Source organism: Marmota flaviventris, chromosome 5 (genome assembly GCF_047511675.1).
Source record: "Marmota flaviventris isolate mMarFla1 chromosome 5, mMarFla1.hap1, whole genome shotgun sequence".
Classification (NCBI taxonomy): Eukaryota; Metazoa; Chordata; class Mammalia; order Rodentia; family Sciuridae; genus Marmota; species Marmota flaviventris.
In genome coordinates this window covers 70,813,687-70,836,279 of record NC_092502.1, presented here as the reverse complement: position 1 = coordinate 70,836,279, position 22,593 = coordinate 70,813,687, and the positions used below count along the sequence as shown (strand labels likewise).

Here is a 22,593-nt window from a genome sequence, read left to right as displayed (position 1 = left end):
ATATACTTTTTTTTTTTTTAGTTGTAGCTGGACACAATACCTTTATTTATTTGTTTTTATGTGGGGGTGAGGATTGAACCCAGCGCCTCACTACATGTGCAAGACAGAGTTCTACCGCTGAGCCACAACCCCAGCCCTGATGAAGTCAGCTTTTGAGGAATTGTTAACTGATTAACGTTACTTCTATATACATAGTACTGCAAAAGTGAAATATGACAGCATAAAAGGAAAGGATAATCATACATAAAAGGAAAGGATTGTCAAACTTTGTAAGATTTCAATAAATCTGTCTTAAAGGACATTTTTAAATTCAGCATTTTGCCCTTGCGTAGCAATTTATGAAAATTAACTCAGCCCTTTTGCTCTCTACCTATCGGCCCAAGGACGCATAAATAATATTTATCAGTTTTGCCCTTAGTCACATTCCCTCAAAGGGGCCCAGATTCACCTAAACGGCGTGGGAGGCTGGGCAGCAACCCCACACTTCCTGTCGAGGATTCTTGAGGCTAAAGCCTGAACTTGGTCTAGCCTCTTTCTTCTTTATGCTAATTCTGCCCTTCCAGCCCCTCTCCGCGGGTGTCTGAAGGCCAAGGTGAGACCCTCCCGAGAGATGAAAGGCCTATTGCCGCCAGAGGGACGGGGCGAAGGGGAGCGTGTGATGAGGGAAGGCTGCAACCGCAGCGACGCCGTGGGCCTTAAGCTGGAGCTGGCGCAGGCCCTTTGGGGTTCTATTCCCGCCTGAGCCTGGCCTCGGCCTTCAGAAACCCAAAGATCTAAGTTCTCCCAGGTCTCTCTGGGCTGTGGGCGGAGGAAGTGCGAGCGAACTGGCTCCAGACAGCACCCTCCTCAGACGCGCCCCAAGGCCTGGGCCCGGGATGTTGACGCGCCAACGGCGGGGAAGGCGCGCTCACGCGCGCGAGAGGCGGAGGGAACGCGCTCAGCGGCCGCCGTGGCTGCAACTGAAACCTAGGGACGCGAGAGCGGAGGGCGCGAGCCACTGAGGGGGGTGGGGAGCGCGGAGCGCGCGCTGACGTCGCCTGGAGTCACGCACGGAGCGCCGGGTTACGCGCCGACGTCTGGCTGCCACGACTTGCCGTCTGCGGCGGCGGCGGCGGCGGCGAGCGGATCCCGCAGGGGAAGGAGGAGGAGGAGGGAGAGCCAAGGGGGCTGTGAGTGAGCGGGAGAAGCAGGGTGTGAGCCGGGCTTGCCCGTGGGAGGGAGAACGAGCGAGAGCCGAGCCAGCCATCCGAGCCGCCGCCTCCTCCTCCTCCCCTCGGCGTCCCGCCCCCGCCCGCCCTCCTTCCTTCTCAGCCCGCAGAGCCCGAGTGAGGCGCAGCTCGGCTAGCGCCGCTGTCCAGGACAGGTGTGCGCGCGCGCGCCCTCCTCCCCTCCCCCCTTCCTCGCGCCAGCCTAGCGCCTGCCTCGCGCGCACCCTCCCTCCCTCCAGACTGCGCCCTCCCTCACCTGCGGCAGGACAGCGCCCGCCCGCCCGCCCGGGTAAGCCCCTCGCGACCTTCGTTGCCGCAGCTGCCACAGCTGGAGGTGCCGCCCACCCCGTCCCCTTTAATTGCCCTCTCAGCCCAGGAATAATGATCGTACCATTGCAGACATCCCCGCACCCTTCTTCTTGGGGACCTAGGCGGTGTAGCAACGCCCCCCCCCCGCCCCCCCCCCGCGCTTCGCAGCGACGAACGAATAAACCCCCTCCACCTCCGAAAAAGAACAAAATAACATCCCTCCCCTTTAAAAATCCTACATCCGCAGGCGCTGGAGACCACCAATGATGTTCTTAGCAATCCCTGAGCCCCATTTCCCCAGACCATCTTCGCCCCGGGGCCTGGGACAGTGCGCTAGACGTGGCCGACACTCCCTGAACGGCTACACAGGAAGGAGGGGAGAGAAAAGAAGATTCTGTAATTTAGATTCCACTACCAATGAACTCCTCCTCTCCTCTATTTTAAATCTACCCCCCAACCCATTGCATACACCCACCCTGGGTGCGTTGTTAAAAAAAAAAAAAGGCAAAACAACAACAAAACCCCCCCATTGATGCTGACATCGCAGATGAAGCCAGGCCCAAGGATGGGTGGCCCGAACTAGGCATTTTTACTGCCCCACAGCGCTAGGTCAGCTCAACAACCCCTTCTACCTTTGTTCGTGGGCAAAAGGAACTGATATGAAGCTGAAGGGTCTTCCCTTTGAGCGGCAGTGCGCTATGATATTTTAAGGGAAGGAACCCGACCAGTATTTCTGCCATAGCCTGAACTTTGGTAGAGGCCCGGAGAGACTGGTTGGATAACTTTGATTTGTAGCTGTCGACCCCAGAATAAATGCCACCTTCATTTCCGTTGCCTCTTCGGGACTTTCTTGACGGTTCTGCTTCGTTCTCATTTGGGACCCTTATGTTTCTGTCGGGCCAGGAGCTTATGGAAAGCTTTTCTTGATTGTCTGTGCTTGTGTCCCGTGTCCTTGGTAGGGTAGTCCTAGTGCTTTACAATAGGCTTGATTGGTCGGATTTGGTTTGACATCTTTTAGTAGACTGTCAGGGGAAAAGGAAATGTGGGGATTGTTTCTAGACCCCCATGCCCCCGCCCAACTGACGTTTGCGAATTGCGGCTTTGGAAATTGGAGTGTTGACTAGAGTGTGGAGAGAGTTGCTGATTTCATTCCTTTGGGTACAGCACTAGTAAAATCATTTAAGTACCTGCCGGAAGAGAGGAAGCTTTTGACATTTAAATCGGTTCTGTTTGGATCTTTGGGCAAATGTCGGGTTTTCTGAATCTTTATCGAATTTAGAATGTGTGTTAATTTTATTTAACTCTTTTCCAAATGTTTAAAATGAAGACATTAGGGAATGCAAAGGTTCTATCACATGTATTATTCTCTTCAGATTTTAAATGTTTCATATCTTTAATTCTAAACATTAGTATGGCATTGAAGAGGCACAGTTTTCAAGAATAGTGAGCTACAGAAAGGGGACATGCTTTTTAAAAATGATTTGTGAAATGCTGGTATTATGAGATGATGTTGTTAAATGTTAGGATTTACTGCAGGGTTTCCCTTAATTTTCCTGATAAATGTAGCCATGAGAAGAAATGGGTAATTCCTCCACTTTGAACATTTACAGTGCAACATTCATGTTAATTTCAATGATTGGGTATTGAAAATAATTGTCTGGTTTAGCACAAGTAGCCCTTGAAAACAAGTTTTAGTGTTCACTTTTATTTTGGAAATGTGTGCTTTCGTAAAATACTAATCAGCAAATTGTTTCTGTTGGGAACTCTATAATCCAAAGGGTTTAACTACCCAAAGGTAGATACCCTCTCTTTCACAAGTTTATTTTATAAATGTGGGTTGATTTTGATTTTAAGAAAAACAAAGCTGAATTGGATTATTTCTGAATCACCTGTAGTTCAGGATGAGAAAAATTTAGACGTTTTTCCTCCTTGTTCTGCCTAATGTCTGTTTCCTTGTGCAAAAATTTTTTTTGTAACAGTTTGTTAAATACATAGTGAGATTAAAAATAAAGCAGTTTCTGTGCTCTTCAAAATGTGTGTATAGTATTAATGAAATAAAAAAATCTAGAGATATTTATCAGGTTTTTAAATGTAAGCAAATTTTTAGGAGAAAGGGAATATTTCTTTTTGATGATTTTTCATTAACATGGTTATTTTACTGCATATTAATTAGCTGCACGTTATATTTCGTTTCCCTTTTGTCTTCCTTGCATTGTAAAGAAATTGTAAATTTAGTTTTACAACTATTTGTTTTAAAGTAACAAATTCAAACAGTTGAATACTAGAATAGGTTTTTCATTCATCGAGTATATTAGTATATTATTTAGATAACTAATAAAATGGCTAGTAGTCTTTTAAATCCACAATTTTATAATGACTTTTCAATGTTACAGTACTCATAACTTTGAAAATCTACTTAAGGTCCTAAACTTTTTCAGACTTTTCTACAAGTTAATATTCATTCCTCCTAGACTACTTTTCATGACTACTGTACATGTAATCTGATGAAGCCACCTCTTACTTCCTAGTCTGAGAAAAAGCCCACACTAACAGACTTATTTTTGAAATTAACACTCTTGCTTCAGAAATGAAAATATGCTATCTAGTTTATCATTGAACTGTTTTGGAAAAGGCATTAATTAATCTTGTTACTTTTTGGATACATGTATAAAGTAGGAGAGAAACTGGCATAGAAGGGCAGAAATCTTACACATACACGATGAGTAGTATAAAATAAGTACCTATTTATGTGACAAGATCCAGGTCTCAGTCATGTGCTGATTTTTCATTTAAAACTCCCAGTTTAAGTGTGCAAATATTTAATTTATGTTCTGTCTAAAACTTAGTTGCCTCTAGTAAATTCCTAGTGACAGTCACTTCCCTCTCTCCCTCTCTTTTCTCAAATCAGGGCATTCCCAAACTCAAATCGCTTCAGAACTGCTGGATATAAACATTTGGGACGGAAAGCAAGAAATTTAGGCTACAAAGTTAGGCAGGAGTTAGGCAGTTTTGAGCCCGAGGCGTCTGTCCCTGGTACAGTCATCCTGGGTGCGGAAGAATGGCAGGGACTGACCGGCGGGCCCCCTTCAAAATCTCATTGATCTTGTTTCTCTCATTAAGGGAGAAGAGTTTGGTTTATCATAAGAGAAACCCTTGAGGAAGAGCAGCAGCCCTTTCTCGATCGGACTACAACAGAAGTTAGCCTTAGTTTACAGTTGGTATTTATGCAGAGACCCTGCCACTCAGCCTTTACGTTCGGGGTCTATCCAGGGTCCTGATCACTGCTGTGTGAGCCCAGAGAAGACACTGCTTCTTCAGACATGTATTTTTGTGTGGTAGGAAGCACTCTAAAAGTTCCTGTGTATCCTTCCCAACTGACTTAGGGATAGGGGAGAGACTGTAGAAAATAAAGCACTGAGGGACCCTATACTGCTAAAGGTTGCCCCTAAATTAAAAATCTATTTGTGGGGCCCAGAGCCTGGGTTTCTATCTCACAGAGTGAACCTCCCCTTCAGGAAGCCATTTCAGAGACCACTAGACCTAGGTGCATGGTTTTGAGGCTGTATCACAGGACTACCCCAGTTTGCTCTTTGGTAGCCAGGGCTCTTTGCCCTGTTTCTTCCTCTTAATGAGAACTAGTGAACTTCAGCCCAGAGCTGAAGAAGCTAATGCTGAGTAGAATGGGGCTCTTGCTAAAAGAAAAAGGAAGTCATGTCTACCTAGCAGGCAGGTTTGCCCCAAAAGTGAAAGGATATAATAGGGGACTTTGAGTGTTCCGGGAATGACAAGGCTTATCCTCTAGACTGTGCTTAGTTTTTTGATCATTAGTCTTTACTTTTGGGCAACCATGTAGTCATTTTGTTTCAATAGCTAAGAGTGGGGGAGGCAAATCTCCTTACTTTTGAAGTAAAGGAGGAGATGTTCAATGGGAGTGGAAACCACAGATGGATCGAGGCAGCAATCCTTGCTTGATTAAGCCAGGACTAAGACTGCATGATCTGTGTGCTCAGCCCCCTGCAGAACGTGATGGGGAGTATGGTAGGGGTTCCCTGAAAATAGGCCTTAGCTTTCTCACAGCTATGAGGGCTGCACACTGCAGTGAGGGAGTTATAAGCATTCACTACCTATCTGGGTGTTGGAAAATAGGGCCTAGATTATGCATCAGATCTGGGAAGAAAGAAACCAATTATTTCTGAGACTCCTCTTACTCTTCAGCCTCTTTCTGTTATGAGAGAAGATCCCCTTTAGCTGTCACCGTCCAAAGAGTCATTGGTTAATTAATGGTCGGTAACCTAGCTGTCTGCATTAAAACCAGCGATCATTTAATGTTTTACTTTTGGGGGGGATGGAGGCCCTCCTTGACACTTACGAAGGAAGAGTAAAAGGGGCAAGCGAACCTGCTTTAATGAATCCCGTAAGGAACTGCGTTTCCCAGGAAATTCCTGACATTTTTAGCTCATGAATTTCCGAAAGCCTGCTTGGTTTTCTCCTCCATTCTGGGTCCTTCCAGAGAGGAAAAAGAGTGGGCTAGGGTCTGAATGCCCAGCAGGGCCTGGTTCATCTGCAGAGCTGGCCAGCAACCCAGGCTGGGCTCAACCCTGAGCAGGGTGCCCCCCTTCCCCAAATCTCGGAAGGAGGAGGGGGAGGCAAGCAGGCATCCGTGGTCCCAAGGGGGGGCTGGTTGCAGGTTTTTGGTGAGTGTGGGGTTTCTTTTTGATTGCTATTTGGGAGTAAGGGTAGAGCCTATTGGAATAGGCACTGCGGGCACCCCAGCCCTGGTGCGGCTACTGTCCTCCGCTTGGCTCCCCCCGCCGGTGAGTGCGCCCGCCCGACCGACTGTGCGGGGCTGCGGTTGGGGGGAGGGGGAGCGGGATCATCTGAGGCCAGAGCCGCTGCTGTGCGCGGGGAGGGGGAGCGGCGGGAGCGAGGGGAAGGAGAGGGGAGAGACGGGCTAGGTGTCTGCTGCTCCGCGCCACTGCTGCCGGCGCCCCGATCTCATCCCCAGCAGCCCCCTCTGCAGCTAAGGGTTACTACCGCACCACCTTCTTTTCCTCTCCTGCTTCTGCGGCCAGGGCTCTGCGGTAGGAGACAACCTAGCTGGGTGGCGGGCGGGCCTGTCTGGGTTTGGGTCTAGGTCTGACTGAGGCCCGCATGGGAGGGGGTGGCTGTGACTCGGTGTCCCTTCTCTGCAGTGGGCTATGTTGCGCTGCGCAGGCCCCTCCCCCCCCCACATCCTCTCTCGGGGGTCACTGGAAAGCAGAACTCAGGCCAGTTCCTTGTGCTTAGAATGGCAGACCCCTTCTCACCCCAATCCCCCAACTCCTTGGGCCAAGGCCGCTTAAGGTCTGGCCGACAGCGACAGCCACAGTGGTGGTGGTGGCATTGGCGGCGGCAGCAGAGCTGCGACGCGGCGCGTCCCACTCCCTCCCCACCCCCAGCTGGGGGTGTAGAGTGAGGGCCAGCGGTGGGCGCCGCCTGGCGGGCGGGCGGCCGGGGGGCTGGTATTGGGGAGGGGGCACGGGTCACGTGTTGGCGGGCGGGTGGGCGCGTACAGTAGGGCGCCCTGCTACTGTACTGGGGAGTCAGTGCCCTGTTACCGGGTCTCGTCTGTCTCGTCTCTCCCGCAGATCTCGCGAGAGTGGCTGACTGGCTGTGGGGGTTGCGGCGGCAGCAGGCGGAGCCGGGGAGGGAAAGCAGCGGCGGCTGAGGCGACTGAGGCGGCGGGCGGAGCGGCAGGCGGCGGCGGCGGCGCGGCGGCGGAGCGCAGCATCATGGCGGACCGAGACAGCGGCAGCGAGCAGGGTGGTGCGGCGCTGGGCTCGGGCGGCTCCCTGGGGCACCCGGGCTCGGGCTCGGGCTCCGGCGGGGGCGGTGGTGGCGGCGGGGGCGGCGGCGGCAGTGGCGGCGGCGGCGGCGGGGCCCCGGGGGGGCTGCAGCACGAGACGCAGGAGCTGGCCTCCAAGCGGGTGGACATCCAGAACAAGCGCTTCTACCTGGACGTGAAGCAGAACGCCAAGGGCCGCTTCCTGAAGATCGCTGAGGTGGGCGCGGGCGGCAACAAGAGCCGCCTCACTCTCTCCATGTCAGTGGCCGTGGAGTTCCGCGACTACCTGGGAGACTTCATCGAGCACTACGCGCAGCTGGGCCCCAGCCAGCCGCCCGACCTGGCCCAGGCACAGGACGAGCCGCGCCGGGCACTCAAGAGCGAGTTCCTGGTGCGCGAGAACCGCAAGTACTACATGGATCTCAAGGAGAACCAGCGCGGCCGCTTCCTGCGCATCCGCCAGACGGTCAACCGGGGGCCCGGCCTGGGCTCCACGCAGGGCCAGACCATTGCGCTGCCCGCGCAGGGGCTCATCGAGTTCCGTGACGCTCTGGCCAAGCTCATCGACGACTACGGAGTGGAGGAGGAGCCGGCCGAGCTGCCCGAGGGCACCTCCTTGACTGTGGACAACAAGCGCTTCTTCTTCGATGTGGGCTCTAACAAGTACGGCGTGTTTATGAGAGTGAGTGAGGTGAAGCCCACCTACCGCAACTCCATCACCGTGCCCTATAAGGTGTGGGCCAAGTTCGGACACACCTTCTGCAAATACTCCGAGGAGATGAAGAAGATTCAGGAGAAGCAGAGGGAGAAGCGGGCTGCCTGTGAGCAGCTCCACCAGCAGCAGCAGCAGCAGCAGGAGGAGACCGCCGCTGCCACTCTGCTACTGCAGGGTGAAGAAGAAGGGGAAGAAGATTGATCAAACTGAATGGAAAAAAACCCTACACACATGCACACACACACACACACACACACAGCCACACACAGAAAATATACTGTAAAGAAAGAGATAAAAATAAAAGTTAAAAAGTAAAAAAAAAAAAAAAGAAAGAAAAAAAAGAAATAACTGTTAACTCCAAGGGAGCACCACCCACAGAACCTCCACCAACTGACAGTTTCTCTTCTTGACTTGCCACCCATCGCTGGATGTTGTCCACTTTATCCACCATATAAAACAGTAAGCAGCTGCTAAAAACAAAAAACAAAAAAAAAAAAAAATACAAAAAGTAATAACATTATATGAACTGTGTTTCCTACTTGATTAAAAAATATAAAGAACTGAGTGTTTATTTCCCTAATTAACCAAGAACTTTTGTACACGTTTAAGCTATTATTATTAAAAGTGTTTGCAAAATGGTCAAGATTATAATATTGCTGAATTATATAAAAGTCCTTTTCATGTTGAGCTAACATTTGACTTTAGCACAAAAAAGAGATATTTTAGAACACGTAAAATAATATTTTTAGTTTTTCTCATTTTGTTACCAAATTTCAAACCTTACATGGAGGTTATTATAGTATATTTGACACCCTATATACCTGTGATTAGAGATGTGTATATATATGAGGGCTAGGCATGCTGTGTGTCTGAGCTTTGTCTAAATGTTATGCAGAAGTTTGTAGAGTTAAAGGTACGTAGGTTTAATTCATGCAAGGTAAACAATAAGTGCTCTCTTTTATACAATATGCATTGCATCTGGACCTTAAACATAAAAATGGTCAGTGAAACTTCTGTGAACATGAAGAAATTATTAAAAAAGGCATTTAAATGAAATTTGCTAAGTTGTGATTTTTATGGTTGGAACCAAAGTTATTCAAATAGTAAAAGGAAAAAGAGAAAGAAAGAAAAAGGAAATCTCCCATATTTTTCTGCATCTGTTTGCTTTGACTGAGTAGGCGTTTTGTTATTGTGTATATGAGATGTACTTGTATTGTTCATAATATATTTTTTTTATTATATGTAGAAAGATTTTAAAAACTTAACTAACGTGCAGCAATTTCCAGTGAACCTGTACTTGGACTTCAGGTAGTGAGTCTATTTGTGGTCACTAGCACTGTCTCCTAAACTTGTAAGAGGTCTGAAGCTATCCTTTGATTTTTGCCAGTGCTATTAACTTATGTAGACCTGTTAAAAAGCAGAGCAACACAATTATAGTTATCCTACTGAGCCATGGATTTTGAGTTTCGTTTTAAAAGTGAAAGCCAAGTTGGTGTATGTAAAGGATTTCCATGTAGCTGTGGTGCTAGTTATTACTGGCTACATTATATGCTAAGTGTATTTGTGTTCCCCAAGTGTACAAGCCTTCTATCAGAGTATGTTCTATAACTCATATATTCAAAGTGTAGGGTATGAAAATGCAAAGCTTAGGAGAGCACTTTACCAAGCTAGTGTCCTCCAAACTGAAATTGTTTGTAATGGTAGTCTTTCACAGGTTTTCATTTAAAGATGTTTGTGTGCTTTTAATTGACAACTAACTTCTTGCTGCTGTATAGTAAAATATTAATATATTTTTATCATTAAACTGCTGCATGACTATCATCTTTGAGTGAAGAGAAAATGTTATAAAAAAAGATGCCTTAAACAGTACATTTTGATTTTTGATTTGGAATTGTGTAGAAAGTATTTTGGTAAAAAACAAAACAAAACAAAAAAAAGGATCTCAGATCTTGTCTGACAGAGAGTTCTGGGGATGGAATTGTTTCTTGGCAAATCCAGCCATATAGATCTAACTGCTGTATGTAGAAAACACCACCTGTAGGAGCGGGAAGGTATCAGTGCTTCTCACATTGTAAAGCATTTGGCCTAGGAAGGCGAAACAGTTGTCTTTTTGAAGGATTTTTTTTCTGCTGGTTCTTTGGGTTTTGATTTGATATTTTTAAGCTCCCTGGTTGAGTGTGTTGTCTTTGTTTTTGAGATCTACTGTATGTGTTGAATAACAAGCTATTTTCATTGTACTGTGCATTTTCCCATTAAATTGTTTGCTTTTAATATTCATACAATGTTAAATATGAGGTGACCGTACAGTAGTTAGGAGTTTCTTTACTTGCAAAAATCACTGGAAATGATTAAATTGCTTTTCCCCTTCCCCCAAGGTGCATTTTTCTTATTTCCATATAGTAAGGTTGAGCTTTTACAGTGCATAATGTGACATTTGGAATGCTTATCAACTGCATGTAAACATTAATAACCTGCACTTTTTTTGTCTTAAGGTTTGTTGAGCTGTTTTGTTCACTGTACTTTAACTGTGATATGGAAAAGATTGCATTCTCTGTGCTGTTACTAATTAGGAAAGAGAATTGCTTTGATTTTGTCTCTTGTTTACTATAGCTTCTTAAAAGTTAGGCCTTGTACTACAGGTTGTTGGAGTACTCTTAGATCAGTGTTTTATGGTAGCCAGCAATAAGTAGTGCAAGTCAACAAAAACACAGCAAACTTAGGCAAAGTGTCCTTTCTTTGAGATGCAAGTTCTTTCCTGAGGTTTTCTTTAGGGTCAGTTACCTAAAGCGAAGCCTTTCTTACCTATAGACGTCAGATTCTGTTTGGAATCCTACCGGATCAAGAAGCACATGTATTGTGCAGTTGTCTTTACACTCTTAACAGTTAAACACAATCTTACCAGGATTTTGAAACCATTGTCTGATTTATGGTCAGTGGATTTAAAAAGAAATCCACATACAGATCTTTTAAGACTTAAGAAGTGATCATAGAAAAAGACTTAAGTGACTGTAAAGATGCTCTTTTTTTTTTTTTTTAAAGCATCTCACTTTACCTCCCCAAACACCCTCCCAACCTTCTCTTCTCCCCTCTCCTGTTTCATCCTGCCCCTACCTTCCCCCTCCCAGGTGCTCAGTACTTTACCAAGGTTCTATTATTCAGTGTTTTATGTTGGGATTTCTTCTTGTTTTTATTTTACTGGTTGGTAAACCCTGTTTGTGCTGAAAAAAAAGAATGGTATATTTGACCATATGTGTTATTCATAGAAGACAGTATGATCAAATGTGCCAAAAATAAGCAAACAAAGCTTAATTCCTGACAAGTATGCCTTATTTTTATTGATCTGCTTTGTCTTATAATTAAGGTCCAAAAGCTTGGTTAAACTGTTATTTGCCTAAGTAAAAAAAGAAAACTTGAAATGCATTGCAATATTGACGTTCTTTAAAATGAGAGACACTGTCAAGTAATTTAATCCAGAGATCAACCACCAGATTTGAAATGCGTGTGTGTGTGTGTGTGTGTGTGTGTGTGTGTGGTGTGTTTGGTGTTGTTGTTGTCATTTTAATCACCAAATCTTTTTTTTAAGCTACTTTTTATTTGTACCTCCTATTTATCATGCTGATGTTAGAAGCAGCAGTCATCCAGCCACAGAGGGAGCTAAAGTTAACTAACCAGAACTGTAGAAATCATTATACATTCCTTTGACAACAAAGGAAGTTCATAAGAAAAGCCATGTCGGCTTTTCCTCTACTAGATACAGATTGGATGTAGATGATTATTTGCCAAATGGAAAAAAAGACAATGCTAGTCAGGAAAGATAGACTGTTTTCCAGCTTCTCAAAAGCCATGGAAAGTAGAAACCAAAACCAACAGGGAAATTTAAAAAAAAAAAAAAAAAAACTTTGAAAGTCTCACTTTCTGGTTGTCCCACGCAGGGGTTGAAATTTGATTCAAAATGGAAAGTATATCGATTTTTTTTTTTTTTTTTTAGGGCTTCACATTTAGAGATGGATAACTCTTCCAGTTTGATTTTTCAGGTAATGGAGAAAGCTGCTAGCAATTTTAACCCCTGCCTAAAGAAGACAGACAATTTCATTTGGGAGCAAATACTTATTGCCTTGAAAAATAGCACTGTAATAGCCTATGGTAATTAGTCTTAGAATAACCTTTATCCCTTTCAGACTATGCAAATTATTAAATAAGTGTAAGTGAGAATTTAATTAAAGATAGTTGATTATATTGCAATCAGATGGCATTCACGAACTTAACTGGAGCATATACAAATAAAGTCTATTAGTTTAAAGAGTTTTTTATGCTAACAGAAAAATATAATTTAGCTACCTATTCTAAAAATGGTGAATACTATTAATATTGTATAATAGGACTGGGAAGACTGCCTCCTTTTTTGAAGAGAGATTAAGGATTTTTATAATTGTTTTTCATCAAATTTTAATATTTTTGTCAAATTTTTAGGTATTTAATTTGTAAAACAGTTTGCTTTGTACTGGCATACAGAAAATAGGGTATTGATTTTAAACTTTTTGAAGTCAAGTGATCAAGTACATTTGTAATAAAAGTCAATGGATCTATATCAGTTGTACTCACTGTTTTCATTTCGTTTAATGTAGGGATGCTGTACTTTTTCTGCAGGAAAACTGAACTAAATTTGGGTGGAAGGGAGGGGAAAAGATAAATCCGTTGATGATAAGTATCTGGGAGGGTATGATGGCCCAAGCACTTTATATCATCTTTCAATCAGTTAAGATTTAGTATATTTAAAAAGATGCTATGTCAAGTTTTTTCTTCATGGTTTCTTGTGGAACTCAATGTTTGGAGAGGTTATTTCATTCATATTTATTTCTGTGCTTTAACATTTTGTGTTTTGGCACTGTTGAAACTTTCTAAACTAACACATTTTTCTTTTTATGACATTTTGGGTTATCTGCCAGTCATGATGACCCCCACCATGAGCATGATTATTTTTATCTCCCACACATGGTTCACTCTCTTTTCTTCAATATTACCATTCATTTTTTCATGTTTTACACACACACACACACACACACACAATGATTTTAGAATGGGGTTTTCTGAAATTATTGCTCTGATAACTTCCATAACTCTACATTTAAATTTTTTAAACATGAATATACTTGTAAGATTTCTTATAAAAAGTGAGGTACCAGCTCTAATGACCTTTCTTTTTCAAAGTTTTAGATATCTGAATGAGATCTTGCTTTCTATTTAAAAGGATGCTAAAACAAGAGCATCTTTAAACAACTTAGATTTGAAATAATTGGTGATAACTATGGCATAATATTTACAGTTGATTATCCCTAATTTGAATGTCTTAATACTTTGGATATATATGTATATGTGTATGTACATGTACATATACATTTATACATATGTCTACTTTTTCATGAGAGTGGAGTAAATAAATTCACCAGTTTTTTTGTATAAAGTTAAATTTTATTAATTTTTAAATCATACCTTGTAATATTTGTTTTTCTTTATTACATGTTAACCAAATTTAGGCCATTTATAATGAAGTACACCATAAACTAAAGTGATCACATCTATTAAAATTACTGTTTTTGCCCAGCAGCATTAATTACTATAGAGTTTTCTTCGCAGAGTTTGCAATGTACTTTTAAGAAAAGCTGATTTATGAAGTTATTTGATCCTAAAATAAAGCCTAAGGCCTAGGCCATTCAACTGGCTCTTTTCAACAGAAATTTCATGATTATGGGATAAGTAAAGATAAATCTATACCTGCATTAACCTGAGTCAGGTAGAGTTTCAAGGTACAAGAACAATCAGACGAATTGTGAAAAATATGATTGGTTTTAAGTCAACAGGTTGTCATCTTTTATCTGCCAAACTGACTACCAAATTTTGATGTTAATTGGTCTGGGCAATTTATGTCTATAGAAAAATTGAATATGGCAAAAGTCACTTGTTAAAAACATTTCTCTTAAGAGTTTCATAGCTACTCATTCATTTAATTATCCATATTACATTTGGTATTTATTGTTTCTTTCCTTCCTTTTTTCTTCCCTTATCCTTTCTTCCTTCTTCCTGATGTCCTTTGCTTTTGTGGAAAATTGTCTTGTTGATAGATAGAAAGATGTTGATGATCCTCTTTGTAAAATAAGAACCAGAAATATTTTGCTCATTTTGGAATCAAGATTTTGTGTTTTCACAAATACTTTGTTTGATTGTTAATAATTTGCTTACCAATTATTGTGTAGCATTTCATGGGGAAAATTTAAGCTAAAGAGTTTAATTTTCTTGATTTCGGATCCAAGAGGTCTCCAAGTATAAAGACGAAGCCCTTGTATTCTAGAATTGTGAAAAACATGGAACTACTCTTGTTAGCATGTATGTTGGTCTAAGATGTACTAATACAGAAGGCTTCTAGGAGAATTTAGAAAAAGATATCCTTGTTGTTAGGTGGCAATTAAAGTTATGGGACAGATGATGTCTATTTATGTTGACTAGCTCAAACAGTGATGACCATCAGGTAATGATTTTTTAGGATCATACTGAAATTGAGTCAAACTCCCATTCAGCTGGAGTGGATTGGCAATTTCCAGCAGTTAAAATTGTTGGTGGCTCTTGAGCTACCTCCTTACCCTATATATCTGATATCTTGTCTCTCCTATCCTCTTTTTTCTTTGTTTCTCTCTCTTTTTCTTCTTTATTCTTGCCATAGGCCTGCCAGTAGCATTCAAGCTTACCCACTTGAGAAAGAAGTAAAGAAATCGCTGACTCCTGTCTTAGAACATAGTTAACTGGTGATCCAGAAAGATTTCTATATTTTGAGGTAATTGGGCATTTTTTTTTCTGACTGCTGTTCTCCCTATAGTTGGCAATTTGAAGAGCATCTAAATTAATGTTTGTTAAGAAATTTGCAAATTGAAGAAAGTAAGAAGTATGTGTATTTTAGGTAAGCTACTGGGAACTGAGGCTTACTGATTTGGAAATTTGAGAGCAGGAAGGGGAAAGCTGTTTAATGTGTTTATGAATGGGGGTGTGGGAGGTACCTAAGGGAATGGTTTGGAAGTAAAGTGGGAGGAATTTTTATTGGAGGTAGGAAACTAAGGTGAAGTCTGAATGAGAGTTGTTTGCTAAGAACAATGAAATTGATCTTCACTGCAAAAGTTTCAAAAACCAGAGACAATGGGTTCCTCATTCGCTAAAAGAAAACTGTTGGTCTATAGCTAGCTATGATGCTGATGATATATTTTGCAAATCTGTTTTCATCTGTAGGATGCTTGCTTTTCTGAGACAAATTTAAGTAGCACAGCTGTGGAGTGGCATCTTTTCTGGTCAAGGCAAGTTGGTGCTAGTGATTTATTTTGAGAAAAAGATGATAAAGTTTTAAACTTTTCACAGTTATCATTTGAATATATCGGTAATCCTTATCATTACAGATAAGTACATCATTATTTTCTTGGGCACTTGTCACAATGTGTGGTTTACCTTTACTTTTCAAAATGGTCCTTAGGTCAAATTATTTGATTTGCAGTCTACAAAGATCCATATCCTAAGATTCTTTCTTTTAAAGAAACTTTAGCCTCTGGTTCACATAAATTTCTTAGAAGACAATAAACCAGGTAATAGTACTAAATTATAATTTTGGGTATTTTTTCTATTTCTTTTACATTTGCAGTCCTGGCAACCATTTAACATTGTGGACCTTATGAGGTCTTCATTAATACTACATTTCTGAAATTAGACAGCATACCTCCTATATTTATGTTACTATTTGTTTTCCCACTTTCTCTCTTACATTAAAATTATAGAATTCCCAAGAGTTCAGTGGTGGCAGATGTTAATTATATAATTTAGTACATTTTTGAGGTTCTTACCTTCTTTGTAGAGTGAGCTGACAGTGTTTTCTGTTCCTATAATCCCAGGGGTATTTTAAATTATTTAAAATAAAGAATTGCTGTATTTGTTTTTAAAGTTATGTAATTTTAGATATATTTGGATTAACTGTTGGCAAATTTACTATTTTAAATTTATTTCCAATGATTTTAACAAATTACTTTCAAGTTTTGTTTTAATCAGATCTCTATACATTAGTAATGAAAATCTCTTTAAATAGCCCAAAAAGGAGGTTCTGATTTTGTACTTGGAGGTAATTTCTTTTTTATAAATGTCAAGTTCATTAATAATAGAAGAATTATTTTTACATAGCTTATTTTGTAGAGTTGGCAGTTAATATAATCTTCACATTTTATTGTGTCAGATTTTAAATTATAATACAGTTACCTACTATAACTTGTTTAAGTTAGTGCAGAGCCTTCTTAAATAGCCCCTCCCATAGGAGTCATTTAAAAAGAAGTGAATTCCCAAACCTGTGTCAAGAACCAGTGATTTAAATGATTCTGAGACAAGTCTTTGGAAGGCTTCCTTGAGTCTAATCAGTGGAGATAAATGATAGCCCATTTCCATGCTGCATACAGTTGTTAGGGTTTATAAAGTTGTCAGTATGTTAAAGTGAAAAAGCAGGAAAGTCTATGTAAAGTTGCCTATAAAATTTCTAGTTTTAATTATTTGCACTATTTATCTTTGCACTTGATTTTTTGAGAGTTAAGACTAGTCACTTTCACTTTTGTTTCTAGTCTTTTCTAGTTTCTTGCAGAATTATGTTTTCAGTATCCCACCCTAAGCAAAACTTATATGCAATTAAATATGCTTTATAAGGCCAATAAAACATTCCTTATTGTTAGCTATGTAATACAAAAATTTGTTTTGGTAAAATTTTTAATATGGGCCTTTGTTTTGCCAATAAAATTCTTGTTAATGTGAGCTTTATGAAACTGTTAAACTAAACAAAATGAAAGCTTAGGAGGGGGGAGAGAGAGAGAGAGAGTGTGTGTGTGTGTGTGTGTGTGAGAGAGAGAGAGAGAGAGTGTGTATCTTTGAGATCCAACTTCCACCCTGAGATAGTCTGATTTTAGAGTGTTGTTCTGTTTTCACTTAGTCAGTGAGTCTTACTGGTTACATGCTTATAAAGGTGAAGTGGGTTGCAAGTGGCAGTTCCCTCTTTTCATGTAGTTTTCCATAATGTTCATATAGTTTTCTCATGGTTTATATAATAGAACTAGTATTGAAATAATTATATTAAATGTCTCTTTCTCTTTAGAATTCAGGATTGGTTTACTTTTTGAGGGGAAAGGGCAGCAAGGGATAAGAGACTATTTTAACCAGAGCCGGTCTTATAACCTCAAAGATGTGCTCTAGAAAGAACAAAAAGTGTACCTGTGAGCATAATTTTTGTCTCAATGAGATTGTGCAACTCCATATTCAGAACTGCAAAAAAAGAAAAAAAATTAATAGGTTTGTCAATAGAAAGATGTGTTTTGGCTAAATTTGTTTTTTGTAAGTTACTGAATTATTTTATATTTCTTTTCCCATAGCTTTTTACATACCTTATACTTAAAACCAACAAGTGGAGAGGCCCTCTTTTCAAATCTGGTTTATTTTTGGAATGCCTGAATGTGTTTCTGGAGAGGGGGGTGGTGTTTTAATTCTTGACATGCTCTTCTCAGCATGTTTTGCTAGTCGTTCTGAATTTTTATGTTTGCAAATTCTGTTGAAAATTTGGTCATGTATTTAAAATGAGAATGTCCTCTCTGACATAGTGTGAATGTTTCGGACCGGATTCTATTTTGGAACATGTGGCTTTGTTTTCCATTTGAGTAGAAAGTTTTGAACTTCATCGTCCAGAGTTTAGGTTTATTTAGTGGAATTATGCCAGGTGGTGGACCAGTTTTGGGAAATGAAGGTTAACAATGTGGATTTGACTCTAGATAATCATGTACTCAAAACTGCAAGTTAAAGGCTCACATCATTAGAGTTGCCTGTTTTATGTTGTCAGATCTTTAAATGTGGATGATGTTCAGCATTGTATCTATGAATTTCCTTTAGGAAAAGAGAAAAATTTAGCTTCTAAACCTTTTCTTAGAGGCTAAATTTACTACTTATGGAAATGAAAAAAATTAGAAAATGGTTTTGGGTTGTTTTTTTTTTTTTATGGAGTTTAACCAGCTTAATTAATTCTTTTTTCATAGTTTGAAGCTCTTATTTCCCAAAGGTGAATAAAGGGAAAGATCAGCATTTTCCTTTCCAGTCCCCTCTTTTTTAGGCAGTTTTTTGTTTTCTACCCCCATTTCCCAATCTTGATATAAAACGCATTACGGGTATCTCTCTAAGTCCTTGTAACCCTTTTTGGGGGGTCACAGTACCTTTAATAATTTGATGAAAGTGATGGACCCTCTCCTCAGAAAAAAAAATGCACATACACAGATAATTTTGCATACAACCTCAGGGGCATCACACATCTTCTGAAACCCAAGTTAAGGATCTCTGCTTTAAGTAAACTCTGTAGAGAAGATTATAATACCAGTATTTGATAAAATTAGGAACTAACTATTGGCTTAAAATATTTCAGATGGAATTAATTATTATTAGATGGTGGCCCCTACTAGCAAAATGTGACATTGCAACCAGCTTTGTTAAATTTTATAACATCCAGACAGAAGGAAAAAAGAAGCAAAGTTCTGAGAGCTATTCATAAGCAGTCAGGGCATCTCTAGACATGGGAGCCATTCTTGGTTCAAGACAGGGGTCAGGGTGCCTGACAATTTCTAGCAGGGTAGAGTTTGATAAACCACAATGCTCAGGATGCCAAGGGGTTAGCCATTATCTTAACCCCTTCTTCACCAAAAGAATTTAGTTTTGTCTGTTGGGAAACAAGATGTCACTAGGGAAAAAAAGATTTGCCTTACAACTTTGCTGGAACACATCAATTTGGTGATGTATGGGACACTAGTATTATTTTTGAGAAGGTGCATAAAACCAAAGTAAATTATTCTCTATGTAGAACATTATTTACTAGTAACATTTGTTTGGGTGTATTAGCTTTGACAATTTTTACCAGTAAATACTGATTTATTTAAAACTGGGAATCCAGTTTATAAATAGGATAGTTGATATATCCATTCTTTCCCCCATGTAAAGAATAGTTTAAAGATTTATGCATACTTTTTACTTTTCTCTCTTGATGCCATGAGGGGGGATCTTTGAGTCAACAACTGACAAAATGTCTTCAAATTTTAAAAATTGAGAAGCAGCACTTTAAGTCTAACTCTACACCATTTTAGTGCATGTATTAGTTTTAATAATGATTTTTGGTGCATGCCTTTGGGCTTATTCAAAAGTGTACAATAGGAAAGTATATTTCCTTTCTTAGAAAGGAGATGTTTTTCTACTTTGCAACATGTGATTACAAGAATCTTCCTCTGTGGGAAGATTAACCATGTATTGAACTACTGAAAAGTATATATTTTTAGATATACAGAAGGAATCTACATGGAGCTGCATTCAGACCTATATAGAAGTCATAGCATTCTGTATAGGACCAAAAAAGGAAGTAACATTAAACACTTAAACAGACTTTGTTGGGTAGAAATACCTTTTGATCTTGCATTGACTTCCAAAAAGAAAATGCCACAGAAGTTTGCTGAAACTTTTGTTGTTTGAATTTTCTCTGTCAGTGTATTTAGCCCAAATACAACAGCTTTGGGTTAGCACATATATAAGAATCAAAAAAACAAAACTAAATATATCAGCCTGGTTTGCCAATCCAGCTTGACTGAAATAAGTAAACTAATCACTTGCAACATGAAAAACTGTCCAACTCCTCTAAGGTTTTGACCAAATAACCTTGGCTAATGTGGGAAGGCTCCCACTTTATTTCTGACCTGACAGTGAAGATTCATGCTTGACATGATTTCAAACCTGACAGTGTCTGTTTAAGGAGCCATGGTACAGTTTGCTAATTCAATCCCAGATACCTGTTGATTACCTGTGAGATCTAGAGTCCAAAGTAGCCAGCAGCCGTATCCCTGAGTGCTCTGTGCCCATCAGATATCTTAAAGTAAGCAGGGTTGGGACAGGTCACAGCTTGGGTGATTGGACCTCAGGTGCCATAGACAGCCCCAGATTCAAGAATCATATCTGCTTTCTTGGGAGTGGTCACTGAACTTATGTCCCACACTGTGTTACTTATTGTAGATGCTCTCTCTTAGAGAAGGCCCAGAGCACACATCCTAATTGCTTGTGGCACTCAGAGAGGGGGTGCTAACTCTGATGCCCTAGCCAAATTCCAGTTTAGGGATGTGGGTCTTCTTCTTGTCATTCTAATTGGAAATGTGCATCACTTCCCATTTTCCTGTTGATCACAGTGCAAACTACACTAATCTGTTTTTTTGCCCCGTCCCAAGTCTCTAAGATACTGATGTGTACTATATGGGCCAAGTTCATGCCTTATCCTAATGGACAAGAATTGAGGAATGAGTAAAGCTTGGGACTTTTATGATGCTGTGGGGATGAAATCAGCCCCCTTTTGGCATAAATTAGGGAATGTGCACTGGCTGGGGGTTTCCAGCCATGAGGTATAAGCTGAATCCAATTTTCCCTCTTTTCTTATAGCATGATGAGAAAATCTGTTGGGTTTTCAGCAGTCAGGGAAGGCCGGAGTTCTGCAGCTTTAATCTGGGTAACTGAGGCTGGTTTGAGCAAGACTTTGGTTAATTAACTGGGTTCTCAGATGCCACAGACTCCGTGAGAAGTCACCATTATTTTCAATGGTTGTGATAGAATTTCCCCCCTAGTAGCCATTATTTTAAGATTATATTGCAGAGTTGCTTTATTTTGAGCTTTTCGTGTATACACAATCCCAAACTGGAAGAAATTTAAAAAAAAAAAGGAATCCTGCTGTGAAAGGTATATATTACTCTAGATTTTTCTTACTGTAAATATTGTAAGATTGTAATACTGTTGATATTTTATTAACCAACAAATGTTAATCTATGTGAATTCAGACTTATTTTAAATGTGCTTCTTATTTACTGTGTGTGGTCCCTGTTGCTGACAGTATTAAGTTATATTCTGATGTAAGATTAACTTTATTAAAGAATGTAAACATAATGTTTCCTTATGGGAAAACAAATAAAGTATAAAGAAGACAATTCTTTTCATTGAAATATACTGTGTATTTACACTTGCTAGACCCAGCACCACTTATAAATTTAGTACACTGTTCAGAATTTTAGTTAACACAGCTGACATGGTTGTGCTCTGTTGGAAAGCCTAAGAGTAGGTATTGTTGGAATATATGCAGTTTGTATTTGTCTGCTGTGAATCATAATGTTGAAATTTCTAATCAAGTTTGTAAGCTTTTATAGTAAAACATTTTAATGACAATTTAAAAATTTATCTTCTCTAAAGATTGGTCAAAACAAGATCCTTTCAGAAATAGAATTGTTCTTTAATATCTTTCCAAAATGACTTTGGTTAAATGGACCAGATGTGTATTAGTTAAAATTTAGAACTAAGTTGTTGATATTCTTTGAGTTTACAAGTTAATCCTTATTGGAGATGTGCCAATATACAGTAGAATATCATTAATTTGCACTGTTTGGGGACCCCATTTAAGAATGCTGAATTTTGCCAACTAAAAAGTAAGCAAATGCAATTTAAAAAGTAAATTTGAGCATTCTGTATTAAATATGTGCAGTTATTATCACATGAAGAAGCGCAGTGTGTCGGGCTGTAATATAACCATATTTGCTGTCATGTTCTCCCATCTCAGTGCTGGGAACTCACCATGTGGAAACCAAGCAAACGTGTTGTGCATCAGCCGGCTTGAGTTTGTTCAATATCAAAGCTGAAACTAGCGAGGTCTGCTGTACTGCTTATTGAAGTATTGTGATTCTTTTAGGCATTGATTCTTACAAAATATATACTGTAACAGTATACTTTGTACAGATTTAAATTTTATTTGAAAAAATGAAATAAAGTAGGCAAAAAATAAAGATGTTTATTTTTCATGTGACTATATAAACAGATCAGTCTTTTGTTTCAGTGCTTTTGGGGGCAAGGGGTCTGGTGGCTCTGATTATTTTGTGTTTATTTTGTTTGATAGATGGAACCATCATCTATCAAAGGACTCAGTAGCTGGTGTGCTACTTGCCTGTTACTTATGATCATGAATGGACTGCAAACATTAAATTGCTCTCTCACACTGTAAAAGTCTATTACTTTAAAACAAATTTATTTATTTTAAAGATTTTATGTGACTTATTCCCTGTCAGGCATCTTGGGTCAGTTTTTTTTCTGATGGTGTGACAGTTGACCATCTATCACATTAAAGACAAGGCAAAACCTTTCGTATGGTTCAGGTTCCTTTCTGATGGAAGGATTTTGTTTTCTGTCATTTTAAATTTGAGATGGGTTTGGGGTAGTGGAAAGATTGTGAAAGAGCCCATATCAGAAGATAATACTCTACAGAAAATGTAAGTTGTGCTTTAATATAAGCCCCCTTTGGTCTGAGGATGTAGTACCATGGTGGATCCCTTGCCTAGCATATAGAAGGCCCTGGATTTGATCCCCATCACCACAAAAAGAAGAAAAAAGAGAGAGAGAAAGGGAAATAAAAGATTTCTTTCACTGCTTTTCTA

The 22,593-nt window shown here is 40.3% G+C and overlaps 2 protein-coding genes across 4 annotated transcripts; both read left to right on the top strand.

The window, feature by feature from the left end:
- The first annotated feature begins 1,073 nt into the window (after positions 1–1,073).
- Pura (purine rich element binding protein A) lies at positions 1,074–9,112 on the top strand. Of its 3 annotated transcripts, none has more exons than XM_071612313.1 (2): positions 1,074–1,363; positions 7,145–9,112. In XM_071612313.1, exon 2 carries the CDS (start codon positions 7,289–7,291, stop codon positions 8,255–8,257), a length of 969 nt encoding a protein of 322 aa, XP_071468414.1. In that variant the 5' UTR covers positions 1,074–1,363; positions 7,145–7,288; the 3' UTR covers positions 8,258–9,112. The 3 variants fall into 3 exon arrangements, with proteins under 3 accessions (XP_071468414.1, XP_071468412.1, XP_071468413.1); XM_071612311.1 differs by having other exon boundaries at positions 1,074–1,497; XM_071612312.1 differs by lacking the exon at positions 1,074–1,363 and adding an exon at positions 6,442–6,598.
- A 3,626-nt stretch (positions 9,113–12,738) lies between these two features.
- On the top strand, positions 12,739–22,165 carry Igip (IgA inducing protein). Its single transcript, XM_027927918.3, has one exon. It carries the CDS (start codon positions 21,643–21,645, stop codon positions 21,802–21,804), a length of 162 nt encoding a protein of 53 aa, XP_027783719.1. The 5' UTR covers positions 12,739–21,642; the 3' UTR covers positions 21,805–22,165.
- Positions 22,166–22,593: the final 428 nt, after the last annotated feature.